This window comes from Sminthopsis crassicaudata, chromosome 1 (genome assembly GCF_048593235.1).
Source record: "Sminthopsis crassicaudata isolate SCR6 chromosome 1, ASM4859323v1, whole genome shotgun sequence".
Classification (NCBI taxonomy): Eukaryota; Metazoa; Chordata; class Mammalia; order Dasyuromorphia; family Dasyuridae; genus Sminthopsis; species Sminthopsis crassicaudata.
This window is the reverse complement of record NC_133617.1, coordinates 18,603,037-18,623,629: the sequence shown is the minus strand read 5'-3', so window position 1 is coordinate 18,623,629 and position 20,593 is coordinate 18,603,037. Positions and strand designations below refer to the sequence as shown.

General features: G+C 54.5%; 1 protein-coding gene across 1 annotated transcript; it reads right to left on the bottom strand.

Moving 5' to 3' along the window:
• Window positions 1-10,309: 10,309 nt before the first annotated feature.
• MMAB (metabolism of cobalamin associated B) lies at window positions 10,310-20,518 on the bottom strand. Its single transcript, XM_074295429.1, has 9 exons — window positions 20,266-20,518; window positions 18,883-18,944; window positions 18,032-18,125; window positions 17,865-17,922; window positions 15,533-15,605; window positions 15,259-15,356; window positions 15,034-15,098; window positions 12,761-12,820; window positions 10,310-11,727 (listed from the first exon to the last, which is right to left on the bottom strand). Exons 1-9 carry the CDS (start codon window positions 20,403-20,405, stop codon window positions 11,634-11,636), a joined length of 744 nt encoding a protein of 247 aa, XP_074151530.1. The 5' UTR covers window positions 20,406-20,518; the 3' UTR covers window positions 10,310-11,633.
• Window positions 20,519-20,593: the final 75 nt, after the last annotated feature.

Genomic DNA, 20,593 nt, shown 5'->3' with positions numbered 1-20,593 from the left:
CCGGCTCCTGCGGCTGCAGTTCGGGCGCTTGCGGGGACCCGGGCTGGGGACAGGAGGCCCGGCTCCTCCCAAAGTTCCACAGGGGGGCGGCCCGGAGGTGGGCCGGGCCTGGCAGGCTCTGCGCGGCCCGAGGCAGAACAAGGAACCAGCCCCGAAGCCTCCAGTCGGAGGGAGAGGCCGCTGCCAGCAACAGAAATGGGGAGTGACTGGGGGGGGGGGGGGCTGTGGCGGGCGGGGGGGGGGGGGGTTAGGCGGACTCAGTGGCAGCCGCGGGCCGGGACGGGCGGGCCCCGGGCTGGCGCTTCCACCCACTTCCCCAAGTGCTGCGGCGCCCAGCGGTCTCGGGGTCCTGGCGCGGAGATCCAGGCCGGGCCCCTTATTTGTGACGGCTCTTAGTGCAGGGGACCCGGCCCCGACCCGCAGGCCTCGGGCACGGCCTCGGGCAGCCCGGCAGCCGCGCCGCCAGCGGCCATTAGGGGGCGCCCTCTGCTCCGGCCAGTGCCGTCGCCCAGGTGCGGCTGGCATTGCCCCGGGCGCGGGGGCTCCGTCGAACCTTGGGGAGAGTCTGGGCGCAGACCACGTGGTTCTGCCTCGCGGGCAAGTGGCGCGCTGGGAGAGGGGCCTGGCAGCGTGCCCGGGCCGCGCGCGGCGGGACAGAGAGGGGGCTGGCCCGGGAAGCCGGACCAAGGACACAGGGAGCCGGCGTCGGCGGGGGACCCCGAGCCGGGGCGCTGCGGAGCCGGGGGAGGGGCGGGGGGAGGGGCGGCGCCACAGAGCGCGCTGAGCCCGGCCCTAGGGACGCCGGGCAGGGGAGCGGGGGAGAACTCGGGCCCCTTCCCAGGGGTAACCCTGCAGGTGCCGGGGCGGAGGGCCGGAGTCCGGGTTGTTTCACCCCCACTTTACAGATGGTGACGTGGAGGCTCACAAAGATTAGAGTCAGCAGCGGTCGTGCTGATTAGTGCGGGGGGGGGGGGGGGGGGGGAGGGGGGCTGGGCGGTGCTGGGGGAGAGCTCCGGGCCTGGGCAGCCTCGGACTGGCTGTTTGACCCCGGGCGCGTCTTAACCCAGTTTCCTCAGTTTCCTTATCTGTAAAATGGGAATAACAGCCTCTGCCTCCCGGGGCTGCCGTGAGATAAATGAGAACAGCGGTTTAAAGTGATTAGCACGAAACCTGGCGGCGCCGCCGGCATTTCAGTCACGTGTGACGCTGCCGCCCTATTCGGATTCCTGGCAGAGATTCGGGAGGGTCTCCTCCCTCCCTCTTTATTTTTCTTCCTCCCTCCCTCCTCCTCTCCTTCCTCCCTTCCTTCCTTCCTTCCTTTCCTCCTTCCTTCCTTTCCTCCTTCCTTCCTTTCCTCCTTTCCTCCTTCCTTTCCTCCTTCCTTCCTTCCTTCCTTCCTTCCTTCCTTCCTTCCTTCCTTCCTTCCTTCCTTCCTTCCTTCCTTCCTTCCTTCCTTCCTCCCTCCCTCCCTTCCTTCCTTCCTTCCTTCCTCCCTCCCTCCCTCCCTCCTCCTCTCTCCTTCCTCCCTCCCTCCCTCCCTCCTCCTCTCTCCTTCCTTCCTTCCTTCCTTCCTTCCTTCCTTCCTTCCTTCCTTCCTTCCTTCCTCCCTCCCTTCCTTCCTCCCTCCCTCCCTTCCTTCCTCCCTCCCTCCCTCCCTCCTCCTCTCTCCTTCCTCCCTCCCTCCCCCTCTCTCCTTCCTCCCTCCCTTCCTTCCTTCCTTCCTTCCTTCCTTCCTTCCTTCCTTCCTTCCTCCCTCCCTCCCTTCCTTCCTCCCTCCCTTCCTTCCTTCCTCCCTCCCTCCCTCCTCCTCTCTCCTTCCTCCCTCCCTCCCTCCCTCCCTCCTCCTCTCTCCTTCCTTCCTTCCTTCCTTCCTCCCTCCCTCCCTCCCTCCCTTCCTTCCTTCCTCCCTCCCTCCCTCCTCCTCTCTCCTTCCTCCCTTCCTTCCTTCCTCCCTTCCTTCCTTCCTTCCTTCCTTCCTTCCTTCCTTCCTTCCTTCCTCCCTCCCTCCCTTCCTTCCTCCCTCCCTCCCTTCCTTCCTTCCTCCCTCCCTCCCTCCTCCTCTCTCCTTCCTCCCTCCCTCCCTCCCTCCCTCCTCCTCTCTCCTTCCTTCCTTCCTTCCTTCCTCCCTCCCTCCCTCCCTCCCTTCCTTCCTTCCTCCCTCCCTCCCTCCTCCTCTCTCCTTCCTCCCTTCCTTCCTTCCTCCCTTCCTTCCTTCCTTCCTTCCTTCCTTCCTTTCTTCCTTCCTTCCTTCCTTCCTTCCTTCTTATTTGGGCCCTACTTGGCTCTGAGTGGATGTAAGTGGCAGTAGTACAGGTGACCACACCCCGTGACAAGCCAGGCTCAGACACCTACAAGACCCCCCTCCATAAAGGGGTCAAACCCTGGAATTGCATGGTGAGTTTTTGACAGTTCTCAACAGTCAGGAAGGAGGAGTGGGACGGAGAGAGAGACAAAAAAGAGAGAAAATGGACGAATAAAAACAAAAAGGATGAGAGAAACAAAGGGTGAGACAGGGACAGATCTTGGGCAAATTACTGAGCATCTCCAGGGGCTCTCTTCCTAATCCTCATAGTATGCTATGAGGAAGTTCTAGGGGCCGCTTAGGTCCTTTTCCGGATGTTTCCGGCCTATTCCACGACTTGCCTTTTCTATGTAGACCGTCGGCTCCTCGGGTCTCCACACAGAAACCTTGGATTTTCTCCCGCGTCCCGCCTCTGATGGAGGAGCTTTCTGCCTTCTCCTGCCAGGCCCGGCGCTCCCTGGCTGGATCCACTCTCTGCCTCGGAGAACACTGATGTGCTGTGTCTGCCGGTAGAACATAAGCTTCTTGAGCTCAGGGACTGCCTTCCTTCCTTAGATTTTATCCTCCGTGTTTATCACAGCCCATGGTAAATAGTAAATACTTATTAAATTATCTATTGATCGATCTGTCTCTGTCAACTATGTCTACCTACCTATATCTACCTAACCCTACACATTTATATCTAGTATCTATAGCCATCCATCCATCTATCATCTCTGTCCATCGTTCACCTCTGTATCTCACTCTCTCTTGTCTATTTCTACTTATTTGTATCTATTACTTTGTCCATCATGTATCTGTATCTGTCCATCTATCCATTTATTATCACTCAGTCTATCCGTACCCATCTATCCTTACCTATTTTCTTTCTTTCTATCTGTCCGCCTATCATCTATCAATCTCATATCCTTTATCTGTATTTCTAGCCATTTCTCCATTACCTGTCATCGGTCTATTTTCTCTTTGTCTCTCCCTCTTTTCCTTCTCTGTCTCTTTATATCTCTCTCTGTTGGTGTCTCTCTCTCATCCCATGGACAACAAGCCCAAGTCTCCCACAGCTTGGAGAGGAAGGCAGCCACCTCCCCCAGGTGGCCCCTCATCAGCGCCTCCCCCATTTTTCTTTCCCTCTGCTGCTGTCACAGCAGACCGGACGCCAGACTCTGCATCTCCGGCGTCTCTGTCCTCTGCCACGCAGGTACTGTGGTGGCGGCTGCTTCACTGCGGGCACCTGGCTCTCGCTCAGATCAAACTAACCCATTTGGTTTTCCCTGGCTGCTGGCCCTTTGCAGGGACCGAGGCCTCTCCCCCCGGGGCTGGGCGGCTGCTGTGCTGCCCCTTGGCACCCTCGGGCTGCCCTCTCCTGCAAAAGCTGATGTGCCCTGGTGGGGAAATTTGATGGATTTCTCTCCTCCCCTTGAAGTTCCCAGAGAAAAGGGACATTTTGGTGCTTTCTTGGGATCCTCAGGGACTCCCCGGGGTTCCCCTACAAGTGTGCCCAGAGGTCTCAGATGGGAGGGGGCACAAGATGAATCACAGAATCTGAGCGTTCAAAGGCATCTCACCAATATCTTGTCCATCCATCCCTGAATAAAGACTCTCCCTCCCCCTGCTGAGTAGATGCAGAGGCTTTGTATAAGCATCTCCAGTGATGGGGAGCTCACTACTTCTCAGTCTTCTCATTCCAGTTCTTATTGGGAACATTTTCCCCTCTCTGAGTCCAAGTGTCTCGTTTCTCTGGAGCCAAGGGGAACACGTCTTGAAAACATTCAGAAGACCAGTTCTCATGTACCTTCTTCCGTGTCTCTTCTCCAGACCAAATCCCTCTAGCCCCTTCACCCAATATGTACCTAGTATGATCTCCAGGCCCCTCCCTGTCCTGAGGATAATAATAATAATGATAGCAGCTCTTTACAAACAGCTCGTTTGATTCTCCCAACAGCCCCGTGAGATAGATGCTAGTACTTTCATATTTCACAGATGAAGAAACTAAGGCAGACGGTTTAAGTGACCCGAGGGTCACACAGCTAGGATGTGTCTAAGAATTTGAACCCCGGGCTTTCCAACTCTATGAACTGTGAAGTCCCTCCAAGCTATACCATTTCATGGGTCTAAAAAGCCCAAATCCCATACATTTGCACGTTCTTCCACGCTAAATAGGAAGCCAGGTCCTCAGACCCCAGTGATTTATATCCTTAACTGGGCTTGAAAGAACTGTCATTTGAGATGGAAAGAGCCATCTGCATCCAGAGAGAGAGAGAACTATGGAAACTAAATTTGGATCAAAACATAGTATTTCCACCTTTTTGTTGTTTATTTGTTTGTTTGCTTATTTTTCTTTTCTTTCTCATGTTTTTCCCCCTTCTGGTCTGATTTTTCTTGCACAGCACAATGAATATGGAAATATGTTTAGAAGAATTGCACATAGTTAACCAGAATTAAATTGCTTACTGCCTTGGGGAGAAAGGGAGAAAAATTTAGAACACAAACTTTTATAAAGGTGAAGGTTAAAAAAAAAAAAAAAAAAAAAAAACAATCTTTAAATGTATTTGGAAAAATAAAATACTATTAAAGAATAAATAAAATCAAATAAAATGAGGGGGAAAAAAGAAAACTATCAAATCTGATTGCAGAGCCAACTGATGATAGTGATATTTGAGAGCTCTTGGAAGATGAGAGAGGATAAAAAAATGCTGCCTCGATTCAAAAGAGGACAGGCTGAAAACAGGAGATTTCAGAGCCAGGAAACTTGACTTCAGTCCCTGGGAAAATTCCAGAATCAGTCATTAAAGAATTGGTTGATAAATATGTAGAAAGGGAGCAGCGATTACAAAGAATGATGATCCCAGAGGATTCTGACAGGCTCTCGCATCAGGCTGAATCAAAGAAGTTCAATTGGAATAAATATAAAATCTTGTATTTGGGAATAAAAATTAAAGCCCACAAATATAAGATAAGGAGATATGGAGAGAGAGAGCATTGTTTTGTAAAGGCTCTTACGGTTTTAACGGACCACAAGCTCACGATGAGAAATTATTTGGTGATATGGCAGCCAAAGCAGTGTTCAGCTTCATTGGGATGGCACGGCTATGAGGGGTGCACTCTGCTCTAGGCCGATCCCACCTGGCCCACTGCTGTGCTTGCTTCTGAACACTGAGGTTTTAGGAAAATGGAGGGTGTCTAGCCAGCCAGGACGGGAAAGGACTTTGAGTTCAGGACATACGGGCAGTGGTTCTGGGACTGAAGAGAAGGTGGCTCCGGTGGGAGGTGAGAGCTGTGTTCAAATGTGTGGAGGGCCTGTCACATGAAGGAAGAATCCTATAAATGAGAATGGCCCCAAAGCAGGAGGGCAAGCCTTGGGCGGGAGTGGACGCTGCAAGCTGAGCCTGGCTGGCCGCTTGCCGGACACTCCAGAGGGCATCTCCATCCAGGGATGGGCCTGAGCTGAACGGCCTCCCCTTCATCCCAGACTTCTGTGATCCAACAAAGTGTCTGCGTGTGTATGTTCTCCCCCCGCAAATCAGCGGCGTGCCGGCGGCTTCCACCCTCCGGCAGGGCTGAGGAACGCTTGAGTTATAGTTGAACTTACCTCATTTTACAGTTCCTACAGTGTTAACAGATGTACGCGCGTCTGATCCAATCATGCAGCAAGAGATTTGGGGGCCAATCCTTCCAGTTTTGACAGTGTGTAATCTAGAAGAAGCCATAAATTTTACAAACAAGAATAAACGACCCTTTGCAACATATGTCTACCCCGACAGTTCCAAGGTAATCGTAAATAAAGGAACCTTGCGCAGCAGGGATGCATTTGGGCTCTGCATATGGTCAGTGAAAGGCTTGGAAGGAGACGGCTTGCCAAGGCATCTGCCGGAGAAACCACTCCGTCCTCTCCCAGCGACGCTGGGCAAGGAAGCTCTCATTGGGGCATCCGTTGGCGCAGACTCTCGAGCTTAAACCCAATCTCGAGCAATAAACATTTATTAAGCACCTACTACGTGCCAAGCTCAGTGCTCAGTGCCAGATCTCTGCCTTATTCCCAACGGGGCCATCCACGTCTGTGTTCCTGCCCAGCTATTTATACAGCAGCTGCGCCCCCCCTCTCCAAGTGGCTACATTGAACCGAGGCCAAAATGACTTCAGCTATGTGGGCAACTTTCTCGATTTTTGTCCAAGGGTCGTTGCTTCTTCCTGGCGAAGAAAGCCGTCGATAGACAATCTCTGGCCGGTCAGACTGATCTTGCTGCTCCGTCTCCTGTCTCCCACACCTGGACCGCACGCCCTCTCCAGTCTCTCCTCCAGGCTTCCATAAAGCCGAGCCCAAGTGCCATCTTCCAGGGGAAGCCTTTGCTGATCCCCCCTCCCCAGCCCCCAATGATTCTTCTACATTTTTCACACATACTTTTAAACTTTTATCTATCCCAGACGAACAGATGCTCCCTGATCGTGGGAATGGTTTCATTTTTGTCTATGTATCCCCGGCCCCTAACGTGGTGCTTGGAATATAATACATATTGAATAACTTAATCGATAAGCTTTTATTAAGCACCCACCAGGAATTGTGCTAAGCTACAAAGATAAAAGCCCTCTAAGGAGCACGAAGGATGGTCTGTATACCGACAACAAATAATAGAAAACTTAAATTTGTTATGTGCCTATTATGTATATGTGCATATATGTATATATGTATTTATAAGGGGAGAGAGAAAGAGCACACAAAATGAATATACAAAATGAATAAAAGATCATATTCTCCCGAACAACTGGTGAAATCAGAGAAGGCTGCATGGCACAATGGATCGAGCTCCAGGATTTAGTCAGGGAGACCCGAGTTTAAATGTGACTCTAGACATTTCCTAGCTAGGTGACCCTGGAAAGGTCATTTAGCTTTTATTTCCTCATCTGTCAAATAGGGTTGTTGTGAGGAACATAAAAGTAGCAGCTATTTTTAAAAATTTATATATACCTACATTTATTCACATCTACATGTACCAGCTATTATTAAGTAAGGAGTGGCCCTTGAGATTAATTTAGAAGGAAATTTCCAGAGATGGCGGGAAGAAAGGATGGCATTTCAGGCCAGACCAGCTGGATAAGGGAGATGAAGCATCATGAACTTTGAATGGCAAACAGGGGGTTTTGCGTGCTGGATATTTGGTCCTGGGGGCGACAAGGAGCCACTGGAATTTCTTGAGGTGGGGGCCAGAAGGAGGGATGAGCTTTGGGAAGATCACTTTGGTGGCTGAATGGAACAGGGGAGAGACTTGAGACAGAGACCCCAAATAGGAAGCTATTGAATATGGTTGTTTTAAGTGAATGTGACTGGCAACATTATGTTCACTGAATTAAAATTACAGGCTGCAGAGCGACAAAGATTTTTATCTCCCTTCAGTCTGCCATTTTTAAAATGAGGAAACTGAGCGCAGGTGGGTTGAAATGACTTTTTTTCTGGTTATTCAATCAGTTTAAAATCCACCTCCTTTTTGTTTCCCTCAGTTTCCTCCCTTGTTGAATGAAATGCTCTCTGAGGTCCCTCCCTGCTCTAAGTGTACCAGAGGTCGCAGTGATGGGAAGTGAGAGCCAAGCTTCAAAGGTTCCAAATGTAGAGCTTTCTATGAATGGATGGTTGGCTTGACTAGTGGATGAATGAATGGGGAAAAAAAGAATTTGTTAAGCATTCAGCATGTGCACATTGGTGACCAAAAGCCTTTCAAATGACCTTGCTAGTGATTTGGAAACTGAGCCTCCGGGACTGACCTTATATCCCTAAGGCAAGAACTCCCAACCATCCCCACTTGGACTCTGGGCTTTCCACCTCCAGGACTACATGGGAGGCGCGTGCTCAGAAAGTTTGCAAGGCAAGCCGAGTCTGTCTGGGGGGTTAGGGCTGCTTTTCAACAGGGACTGGAACCAAAAATAATTTATGTTGATGGATGATCGAATGAAATAATGGATGGGAATGTAAAAAGGATGCCTGGCTAGAATAATAACCCATTACTCATGCCCACGGTGCGGGGCTGTCTCTCCTCGATAGCAGGGAGCAGCCTGCTCCTACCCAACAGGCCGTCACCAGACCCAGGAGCGGGAGTTTCTGAATCCTGACCTTGTTCCCTGATTTGAAAGAAATGGCCACGGGGGCTCTTAAAGACAGAGGCTCTGGACTCCAGCGGAGAAGCTTGGACTCGGGAGACCTTCCTTTTTTTCTATCTGCATCGAAATCCTTCATTTTCCAGGGACTCCTGGAGATGAAAACATTGGGAAATCTGATGAGCTGGCAGCTATAAATTAGACAGGCCTCTCAAGCTGGGCTGGAGAGGTTCAATTGATTTCTTGTGACAATCAAAAAGTACCAGCTTCGGTCCAGTAACACCAGTGAGAAATTTCTGGGCCCTGGGTGAGGAAGGTAGACAGCCATGACTCTTTCCTAGGGCTGATTTATGTAGCATTCACGCAGAATTTATTATACAAAGAATTGTATTCAATTAAATTTGAAAAGCCACTGAATTCTTAAAGGTTCAATAGTGATAACTGAGACAAAGCTATCATAAAACGGGATGGGCTGTCGGAGGAAGGTAGTGAGGAACAGCTCGGGGTGACATTGCAGCTGATGGGGAGCCCGCGCTGGAACGTTTGTCACTGGGATGTGTTACAAGCTCAGCCTTCGAAAATTACTCTGTGAAAAATGGACGTTCACAATAGCCATGAAATATCAGTTAAAGAAGTTGAATAATGCGATCGCAGCAGGGATTAGTGCCTGGGATGTGTGTGTGACTGTTGTGCAAACCTTAAATTTCCATGTGCATGTGCATGTGTGTGACTGTGTATGTTTGTGAGTGTATATATATATACTGTACCAAAAATATCGTATATTTTTGCACAGTATTTTGTGAGTGTATATGTGTGACTGTGAGTACATTATGTGTGTGACTATTTTGGGGTGGATATGTGTGATTGTGTGTGTAAATGCATAAGTGACTGTAATTGTGTGTGAGATTGTGAGTGTATATGTATGACTACTTTGGGGTGTATATGTGTGTGATACTATACAAATACTATTTTTGTGAGTATATATGTATGTGATAATACTGTACAAAAATACAAACATATATATATATATATATATATATATATATATATATATATATATATATATATATATATATATATATATATATATATATATATAATTTTTTTTTTTTGCTGAGGCAATTAGGGTCAAGTGACTTGCCCAGGGTCACACAGCCAGGAAGTGGTAAGTTCTGAGGCCAGATTTGGACTCGGGCCCTCTTCACTTCGGGGCTGGTGCTCTGTCCACTGCGCCCCCTTGCTGCCCCAATATTATGTATTTTTGGGGATGCATGTGTGTGTGACTATTTTTTGGTGTATGATTATGAGTACATATGAATGTGATTATTTTTGTGTGTATGACAATACTGTACCATGTATGTGTGTGATTGTATATTTATGTATGTGTGTGACCGTGTATAAACTCCCAAGGCAGCCCAAAGCTTAATGACAGTTTCCTAGTGGAAGTCCTGCAGCTTTGAGTTCTGGCCCCAGGTCCTCTCTCTCCCCCCTGCCAAGCCCAGAGACCCCCTTCCCATCCCCCCAGCTCGCCTCCTGGCTGTTCCTCAGTGAGCAGAGCCTCGAGGGGACATCTCCGAGCCCGAGTCTTCCCGAGGACCTGGGGAAATTTCCCAGGGGACCGTGGGCTGAGGAAAGAGCCGGCTCTCCAGTCCCTTCCTGCAGCAGGGCTGGGATCCTTCCTGGAAGCTCCCCCAGAAATCTGGATGTTGTCTCCAGTTACAAGGAATGTCACTGAGGGGCCAGACCTGATATAAGAATCAGAGCTCGGAGAGCCCTTTAAAACGACGTGCTCCCCGCCCCGTTTAGGAGCAGCGTGTGCACAGAAACTTCGAGGAAAACCGGGGCCCTGAGGTGGGGGAATTGGACAAAGCGGCCAATGACCCTTGAGCTTCCACTTCTCCGTCTGTAAAATGGGGACACTCTCGCTTGTGTTACTTAATTTAATTCACCAAGCTTTTAAGTGTTTAACTTAATGCACAAGACCCCTGCCGGGGACTAGGCATTCAAACAAGCGCTGCTTGCATGGAGGCACGGAGACACCAGGGACACGGGTAAAGAAATACAAAGTAACATGGGGTAAGAGTGGGGGCGGGAGGGCACAGTGGTAAGGAATTTAGGAAGGCTCACACAGGGCTGGCTATGTGACCTATGATGGAGAAAGCCAGGGGACTCTAAAGGGAGAGTGTGCAGGCAGGAGGCACAGCCTGGGCAAAGGCCGTGAGGTAGGCACTGGAAAGGCTGTGTTGGGAACAGCTAGTAGGCTGAAGGGGGAGTGGAGGGGATTAATTACCAGAAGACTGGAAAGGTGGGCAAGGGCTTCAGAGGCTGGTTCTTATCTAGCTATGGACGATGCATTTGGCAGCAGAGTGGAGGATGGACTGAAGATGACCATCCGTGGCTGTCAGATGTCAGAGGCAGGATTTGAATCCAGGCCCCAACACCCAAGTCCTATCTTCCTGGGCCAGCTCTCTCCCACATTAACAGCCAAAGGGCTCCTTTCTGCCAGCATCCCCTGGGCTCTGTTCCTTCTGATTTCACTCACTGCCCATTTCTCCCTCCCACAGGGTAAGGAAGTCAGCAAAGGGGGAAAACTGCAAGCTGTGGGGGAGACCCCGGCATCGTGGGCTTTCTGGGAGGAAGGAGGCCGAGGGCACAACCATGGGCCTGGCCTGGAGGCTCGGGCGGGCCCAGGGGCACTCCCTTTCTCAAGGTCTGACTCCCTGGAACCGGGATCTAGCTCTCTGGGGCCTGCTGCCTGGGCTTGGAGCGGCCGGGCCAGAACCGTGAGCCCCCCCCCCCCCCAGGCCCTGACACGTGGGCCGAGGGGGCAGGTATTTGTTAGCAGCCCCAGCCTGTAAATCTGCTCGAGCCCCGTCCTGCTTCGCAGGTGATGGATGGCTCAGAGGCGACCACAATACGGAGCCCCGCTGGCTGTCCCTTTATGGATGGGACATTTAAGGCCCCTCTGGCGCAGGTAAATCACAGGCACGTTGTGGAGGGGCTCAAGCGCTCTGCTGAGTCCTGGAGGGAGGAGCTTGGCACGCACGCTTGGTGTCCTTGGGCCCCCTTTGGCATCGGTTCCAAGCGTCCCCGACTCTGTCTTCAGAGAGGCTGAACCTGATGGTGGGGGCCGAGCCCCCACGAAGCCACAAGCGGAGACGAGGTGAGCAGGGCAGGCCGGGGTCCGGACACTCCACAAGCTAACTCCTCATCCCCCGTGCTGGGGTGGGGGAGGGCACTGCACCCTGCCTCAGGGGCGGGGGTCTGGTCTTCGGTAGATCTTCTCTTCCTTCCCCTCCTTCATGGCTGTGTATCGGGCCAAAGTGAAGAGATAGTCACTGAGTCTGGAGGGGGGAGAGAAGCCGGTCAGAAGCTGCCCCAGGCCCAGAGAAAAGCCGCCCGGGTCCCGAATCCGGTTAGATGTGGATGTTTACATGGCGCCAGTAGAACCCACTGTGGGGGGCCCTTGGCCAGCTCCGCTAGGATGAGCCGGGCTGGTGCTGACTTGCCACCCGAGCCAAGGCTGAGGCTGGCCTGGGGCTCCTTGCCCAACAACTGCCCGGCCCATGCAGACGGGCCATGATGGACCAGACTATCCCAGGTGTGCTCCCCCATCCCCAAACCTGAGTCAGAGATGACGGAGACCTCCACGGGCCCGTGTCCAGCCCACAGGACCAAGAACCGCCTCCCCCCTGCATCTAGACAAAGGGCTGCCAGCCTCTGCTCCCGCTGCTGCCCACGCTGCCAGCTGCCCTGGCAACCTGTGCCCATTATCCCTAATAAACCTCCTCCCCACAGAGGTGGCTGTGAGCCTTGGTGAGGGGGCAGATGCCTACTCGCAGGTGATGAGCAAAGGAAAGGGCCCTGGACTGAGGGTCACAAGTCAGCGCCCTTTCTGACCCTCATCTGTAAAATGGGGACGCCACCTCCGCCCTGGACCAAGCGAGGTCAGGAGGGGGAAAACCACCTAAAAATGCCAGCTCCTCCCCTTGTCTTAACAAAACACCGAGAAAGCCCCACTACGGCCCTCGTGCCCTCCCTCCCACGACCACTCTGGGCTAACTTTTCACATTCTCTGTGACCTTGTTAGAATATAAGCTTCCCGAACACAGAAACCTTCCCACAGTGAGTGCCCCGTAACTGCCCGCTGACTAAGAACCAGCCATTGCCTTCAATGGGCACCCGTGAGCAGAGGCAGCGCGCCCTTGCCCGTGTTTGTGCCCTCTGACTGGCCAACCTGAGGCCCAAGGCTTGTTGATTCATCCTCAGCAAGGCTGGAATGTTGGGGCAAACAGGGCCCCCCTTTCCACCATGGGGCTAAGCTGGCGTCAGAGGGGGAGCCATTGGGGAGTGGGGCTCTTTCCACGGGTTTATTACCTGTTCAAGAACTTGGCCACGTTTGCATCCGTCTGCCCGGCCTGGACAAGTGGGACCACACTAGAACGGGCAACAAGCAAGATGACTGAATTCTGGGGCCTGGAGTAGGGACCCTTTGGGGGCTGTCTCCCTCCCCCCCTCCCCTGCAGTTCCACAAGAGCCCAGGCTGACTCCTGATGCCAGGAGGGCAGCTCGCCCAGAGGCGCCCCATTCCCCTAACCCCCCCACCCCCCCACCCTGGCTCCTTCTCCAGGTTTGGAAGCAGCCCCCCTTTCTGGAGCTCACTGGCACCTCCCTTCAGGCCCTGGTCCCTTAGGACCAGCTGGGCCCGGCCAGAGAGCAGAGCCTTGGAGGTTCCCAGGGCGGGCACAGGACCTGGGAAGGGCCGATTCTGGGCCGGCCCCAGACACTGCCCCCGTAGGATCCTGGGAAAGTCAGCTTCCTGGCAGTGAAAAGAAGGGCTAATAGCAGCGCCCCCTGGAAGGGGGGGAAGTGAGATGTGTTTATAGAACACTTATGTGAGAATCTTGTTCCTGCGATCTATTTGCATCATTGTGTGACTGGCGGTGGCAGGGCTGGAGCTGGAAACAGGACCTCCCGCCCCCAGGGCGGCCCCTCGGCCCTCTGCCCAGGTGGCACCAGTGGCCTGCAGCGGAGGCTAAGAAGTTCCCACTTCTGCCATCTGGGGTCCCTTTGCCAATGGGAGGATGGGCTTTGCTCCTGGCCCCTCCTCGGCTCCCACCAGGGCTTCATTTCCTCCCACCATGTGGGGGGCATGGTGGGCACCTGCCAAGCTGGGCATCTTCACTTGGACTGATCACTCTGCGAGGTCCCGGGGAAAGTGAATTAGTTTTTCCCTCTCTTTTGATTCTAGACTTTGGGGGGAGCCCCAGGGGTCACCCCAACAGCTCACACATGTCGGCTGCCAGGGAGCTGCCTTCTTCCCATGGCTCTGGGCACAGATCTGGGCACAGAGGCATCAGGGGCCCAGGTACAGAAGTCCGATCCTTCCTGGGACACAGGAGGAAGCGGAGGCCCAAAGGTGTGACGGGCCCAGATCCCAGGGACTGAGGGGAAACTCGGGCCAGCATCCAGGTCTCCCAACTCCCAGGCAGTGTCCTCCTCTGCCAGGCTGCCACTCATTGCCGCCTTCATTACATCAGTCATTCACTCATTCATTCACTTGTCAATTCATTTATTCACCCATTCACTGAGTAACTCATTTACTCAGGTATTTAATAACTCACTCCATTTATTCATTCGCCCAATCATATTCTCATTCATTTATTCCCCTCATTTGCTCATTTATTCACTTATTCATTCATTCACTCTCTCATTTACTCACTTATTTGCTTTCTCATTCAGTCATCCATCACTCACTCATTCATTCACTTGTTAATTCATTTATTCACCCATTTACTCAGGTATTTAATCACTCCACTCATTCACCCAATCACTCTCATCCATTTATCCCTCATTTACTCATTCGTCCACTCATTTATTTCTGCATGCACTAATTCATTTTTTTCTCATTCACTCATCTGATAATACGCTCAAGTATTTATTCCCTCATTTGCTCAAGTCATTCATTCACTTAGTCATTGTTCATTTAGTCATTCATTTATTCAATCACTCAAATTAAATAATCACTCATTTATTTCTGCATGCACTTCTTCATTTGCTTTTTTTCATGCATCCATCACTCATTCATTCACTTGTTAATTCATTTATTCACACATTCACTTAGGTATTTAATCACACCCTTCATTCATTCACCCAATCATACTCTTATTCCCTCATTTGCTCATTCCTTCATTCATTCACTCATTTATTCACTTCGTCATTCTTACATTCGTCTAATCACTCACTCATTCTCATTCAATCACTCCTGCATTCATTTGCTCATTTGCTTTTTTACAGATTCACTCATCCATTCACTCAGTTCACTTATTCACTCCTAGTCATTCATTCATTCACTGATTCAGTTGTTCACATACTCATTTGTTCAATCACTTACTCCTTCAGTAGTTCATCCCTTCATTTACGCATTCATTTGTTCCCTCAGTCACTCATTTTTTTTTCACTCACACATTTAATAGTTCGTTCATTCATTTACCCAGTGACCCATTCACTCATTCATTCGCTTCTTTGCTCACTCATGCATTCACTGATCCAACTCGGGGGGGGGGGGGGGGGGGTTGGGGCAGACACAAAGAGCAGGGGGGCAGATCTGCTCCCAGACAGCCCTTCTCCGAGGTCCCCGGATCTCTCACCATCTCTCGGCTCGGCGGCACACGGCTCGGCACAAGTGCAGGACCGCGCTGCTCTTGCCTCCTGACTGGAAGAGAAAACAAGATGTCGGCTCTGAGGGGCCGGAGGGAGGGGGGGGGGGCTCGGCTCCCACCCGGAGGAGGGGTCAGCGGATGTGCCCACGTGCTCCCGCTCACGTGCTCCCACTCCCACAGCCCAGGCCAGGCGGGGACAGCCCCAGCACCCACCGGCAGGATGAAGGCCGTGAGGGCAGGGAGCCGGCTGGTGTAGGCGTCGATCCAGCGCTCCAGGTCCAGGACAGCATCTTCGCTGAAGGCCGTGCGCTCTGCAGAGGGACACGCGCTCAGGGCGGAGCCCCCCCCCTTCCCAGGAGGGGCCCCAGCTCCTCCCCCCCGGGGGACTTCCCCACGGGGAGACCCGGGGCCCAGGGGAGAGTAGGTGCGCTCCGAGTGCCCACGGGGAGCTGCCGCCTCGGGAAGGGTCACATAAGGAGAGAATTACTCAAGTGCGCCTCCCGGGCCGACGACAGCGGCGTTGCGATGGCCGAGCCGGCGTCCTGCAGCCTGCACTGGACCTGGGGAGAGCGGCAGAGCGTCGGGATGCGGACCCAGGGGGAGGGGGAGAGTGGGGTCCCCCCCAGAGGCCCCAGGAGGCTCTGGCCAGGCAGCGTCGGGGGCCGCGGGGAGCTTTAAGGGGCAAATGTCCAACTAGGGAGCAAACTCCTCTGCACCTGGCTCTGCTGCAAGAAGGGGCGTGGCCGGGCGGAGAACCCGGGGGCCTGGCACCAGCCTGCGGGCGGGAGGCTCAGACCGGTACCACAGGCAGGGCACGTGAGCACATGCAGACACGCTCAGAGATTCTCCCACCCACACACAATTACACACACACAATCATTCACATGCGCTCCCACTTCTAGACCGCCGGTCTGTTCTAAAGCTGAGCCCCCAATTTCTCCAGCATCACCGGCCAGAAACTACCTTCCTCTGGGCTTTCGTGGGGTCGGAGGTCATGCTCCCCCCAGGAAGCAGAGATCAAATCCACACTCACTAGATGTGACCCCCGTCTGCCTCAGTTTCTCTAACGGTAAAATGGGGGCAATAACAACACTCTCCCGGACTCGTTCCTTCGCACAGGGCCTGGCACACAGTAGTTCTGATCAGCGGCGTTCGGCGAGGAGCGGCCCCCGTCGCGCGGAGTCAACGTCCTCCCAGCCGCCCGGGAAGACGGCCAGGCCCGACCGCGGAGGTGACGGAGCGAGCCCAGGGGCCGTCCTGTCCCGCCTGTTCCAGACACCCCCACCTGACGGCCTCTGGCCCAACGGCTTCCCTGCCAAGGGAGCCAGGCCGCACTTAGGGCAGCTGGGCGGGGCCTTCCGGCCTTCGCGAGGCGGAATCTGCCCCTTGGCTGTCCCAGCCTAAGCCAGAGAATTCTCCTCCACTCACAGAACCCCCTCCCTCCGCTCAGAGACCGCCAGGGCATCCTCAGGGACAAATGCGTGCTGTCAAATGTCCAGATCAATGAGAAAGGGAGGGAGGAACTCACTCGTGACCAAGACAACAGTAAAGATGAATGAGTGCAAATAAAAAACAGAAATAATAAAGAAAACTCTAGGGTTGACTTTTAAGAGATCAACAAAACTATTAGAGAGAGGGGGGAAAGGGAGTGAATAAGGCCAGATTAGAAATGACACCATAGAGGCAAAAAAAAAAGAAGTTTAGATGACTCTACATAGATCTACGATGTAAGAGATTTTTTTTAAAGACTGCTTATTTACAAAAGTACATTATTTCAAAATTAACAAGTAGAAAATCTAATCTAAATAGACCAGCCTTAATCAAAAAAAAATTTGCAAGGACCAAATCCACATATTCCTAAGCAAATTTGACCAAACTTTTATTTTGTTTAATTTTAACTATTTAATTTCCTTCCCCTCCCCAAAGCAACTGGGGTTAAGTGACTTGCCCAGGGTCACACAGCCAGGAAGGGTTAAGTGTCTGAGGCAGATTTGAACTCGGCTCCTCCTGAACTCAAGGCTGGTGCTCTCTCCACGGCGCCCCCTAGCTGCCCCCTAAACTTTTAAAGAAAAAGTGTTGGACAAGTATACATACATTGTATTTAACTTATACTTTAACATATTTAACGTGCATTGGTGAACCTGCCACCTGGGGGAGGGGGTGGGGAAGGAGGGGAAAAGTTGGAACCATTACCATGCATGTGTCTTGTAAATAAAAGACCATAAGAAAATAAGAAACAATCAGCTAGGATAAAAGCAAAAGTAAATTCCATGTTACACAGACTAATTCCACAAAGAGAGAAGGATGACGGGGTTTTGCGTCTAAACCAGGCCAAGATAAGGCTGAGAAGGAAAACCGTGGGCCCATCACCAAGACGCCCACTGCCCCACCCTCGTCCCAGGACCGCGGAGCCAGAGTGAGTGACTGCCACACAGCCCCCAGAGCAGCCCGACAAGCCTGTGCCCTATGACGGGCCCAGGCATGGGTAAGACCAGAAGGACACCGCGAATCTCTCCCACGGAAACAGACAGTAAAGATCACGTGACTGCCGCCAGAGGAGAAGGCCTTCGGTGACGTTCACTCAGACCCAGGGCAGGAAGGGGCTGCTCTCCGTGGGTGAAGGCGCAGGAGACATGGGCCAGCGGCAGCCCCTTTCTGCTGGGGGCCACGACCCGTACAAGGGAGAGTCCCTGAGCGCCCTCGAACCAAGCCCGGGGGCGTCCCGGCCCGGGGCCCACAGAGGCTTCCTGCTCCGCGCCGTGGGGACGGACGTGGGGGCCTCAGGGTGACTGGGGGCAGGGCAGGGCTGGGTTACTCACCTTCTCAAGTTCGTCCACAAACGGGTGGCCTTTCTCAGTCAGGATTTCCACCGCGAGCCTAAAGGGGAGCAGGAAAAAATCACCGTGTTTGGAGAGAGCCGGAGCTCTCAGCTCCCCTACAGAAGTGCCCAGGCAAGGGGAGTGTGGCCCCGCCCCCGCCCTGATACCCAATAGCGGAGCTCAGTTCGTCCGTTGTCCCCAAGGCCTCAAACACTTGGTCATCCTTCTGTCTCCTCTCCCCAGTGAAAGTGCTGGAAAAACCTGCGGAAAAGAGACTGGCAGAGATCGGCCGGGGAGCCGGGCCTGGGGCTTCCCCCTCCCCCCCTTACCCCGGTTCTGACTGTGTGACCCCCCCCCCGTTACTCCGGTTCTGACTGCGTGACCCCCCTGTTACCCCGGTTCTGACTGCGTGACCCCCGTTACCCCGGTTCTGACTGTGTGACCCCCCCCATACCCCGGTTCTGACTGCGTGACTCCCCCTCCCCCCTTTACCCCGGTTCTGACTGCGTACCCCCCCCCCCCCCCCCCCCGTTACCCCGGTTCTGACTGTGTGACCCCCCCCCTTACCCTGGTTCTGACTGCGTGACCCCCCCCCCCCCCGTTACCCCGGTTCTGACTGCGTGACCCCCCCTGTTACCCCGGTTCTGACTATGTGACCCCCCCCCTGTTACCCCGGTTCTGACTGCGTGGCCCCGTTCTGACTGCGTGACCCCCCCCATACCCCGGTTCTGACTGCGTGACCCCCCCCATACCCCGGTTCTGACTGCGTGACTCCCCCTCCCCCCTTTACCCCGGTTCTGACTGCGTGACCCCCCTGTTACCCCGGTTCTGACTGCGTGACCCCCCCCATACCCCGGTTCTGACTGCGTGACCCCCCCCATACCCCGGTTCTGACTGCGTGACCCCCCCCCATACCCCGGTTCTGACTGCCTGAGGGTGATGAGACGAGGGGGTGGGGGTGGGGGGCCTTGGCCCAGCGGGAGAGGAAAACCAGGAGGGAGGGAGGCTGGTGGGCTACCTTGGTCCCCCGTCCTGGTGTAGATCTTGGGCGGCCGGGGGGTCCCCGACGAAGGCTGCGGCCTGCAGAGCGGATGTGGGCGTCAGTCACGGGCCTGGCGCGGCGAGCGCCCCCCAGAGGCATGCGCAGTGAGCCGGCCCTGGACCTTCGCCCGCCCCTCCCCCACAGGTAAGGCTGCAGGAGCTCCCATTGTCCCCAGGACCCTGTGAGGCACTCCCCCCCCCTTCTCCTCAGCAAGGACGGGCTGGAGACCTCAGGGATCCCCCCTAGGCAGGGGTCGGGACGGATGGGGGGACACCTGAAACGCAGGGTAGTGGGGGGGGGAAGTGGCGGCCCCCCTCAGCGATGGTGGTGCGGGTGCGAGGTTATCCCAAGAAAGGGCGGGAGACCTCGGAACTCCCCAATTCTCACTTTACAGCCAGGGAAACTGAGGCCGCCTTCTCCTCCTTTCCCAGGATGCCCCTGTCCCTTCCCAGTCCTGAGGGGTCTACCTGTCCATGGACAGAGTTCAGTCTCCCCCCTCCGATTCTTTGCCCACGCTGTGCCCCGTGGTCCTCCCACTTCTGTTACAGCCAGCCTCCCCTGTCCCCCAGTAACACGTGATCTCGTATTTACACACACGACACACACATACAGTTACTTCCCAAGTACTTTATTTTCTAGAAGAACAACAGCGCGTCTATGAGGCTTCAAGCACAGCCCCGCTCCCTTGCACGGGGCCCAGCCCTAGGCCACGGCTGGCTCCTCCCCGGCCCCCTGCACACTGGGCGCACTGGGCGCCAAGGCCCGTCAATTTCATCCCTAGCTGGCTCCGCCCCTTCCCCCTCCACACTGACCCACCTCGCACCAGCCCCGCCCCTCACACCCAGACTCCTTTGGGGGTCTCCGGCGGGGATCCGAGCTCTGCCCCCCCCCCACCCCGGCGCGGCTCTCACAGGTAAGGTGCCGGGCGCGCGGCCATTACGCGTCCGGGGCCGGCGCGGCAGCTGCCCTGGGGAAGGCCTTTCCTCCTCCGGACCAGGGAAGGCCCAGGCCCAGCCCGTGGTGCTTAACCCACTATCAGCTGCCTGAGAGGGAAAGGGCCGAGGGCCTTGCACGGAGCTAAGCGGGAAGGAGCCGGAGGGGACCCGAGTATCTGGGCCCTTCGGCTCCAACTCCGTCCCACTGGGCACGTGCGGGAGAGGAGAAGACGGAAATACGGTCACTACAACGAGCCGGCCCCTGTGGCCGGGAAGACTTCGATGCGCCCCGGTTGCCGTGGTGACACCGGAGCGAGGCTACGTCGCCGTCACGCTGACGTCACGGCGAAGGGGCGTCACCCGGGTCGGTCGCCTCTGGGGGTCGCTGCCACCTGGGCCGGCGGCTGAAGAGCCCAGCACTTACCTTTCGGCGCCATCCTCTCGCTGGGATTCGCGGCTTAGCCTGGGAGAACACCGCAACCCCCGCGCGCAAACGAGACGGGCCACGCTTATGTCCCGGCCCAGGCCGAGGCCCATTCGGCCAGCCCTACTCCATAGAGCCATAGTGTTGAGCCTGACCCTGCTCGGGTCCCATACGGCTCTCGGGGTCACTCCACCAACCTCACCACCGCCAGTCCTTACCGTCCGATTGGCCGAGGAACGACCTGACCCTGAAACTCATTTCTAATTGGTTCCAGATATCCAGCGGAGGACGTGGTCGGACCACGTGACGCGAGTTCCTCGCTCCTATT

Coding starts and splice junctions, on each gene's coding strand:
- MMAB (XM_074295429.1), bottom strand. CDS start 20,405: ATGGCTCTATGGAGTAGGGCTGGCCGAATGGGCCTCGGCCTGGGCCGG. Junction 18,126..18,882: donor CACCAGGACGGGGGACCAAG/GTAGCCCACCAG, acceptor TCTTTTCCGCAG/GTTTTTCCAGCACTTTCACT. Junction 15,606..17,864: donor TTGTGGACGAACTTGAGAAG/GTGAGTAACCCA, acceptor CGCTCTCCCCAG/GTCCAGTGCAGGCTGCAGGA.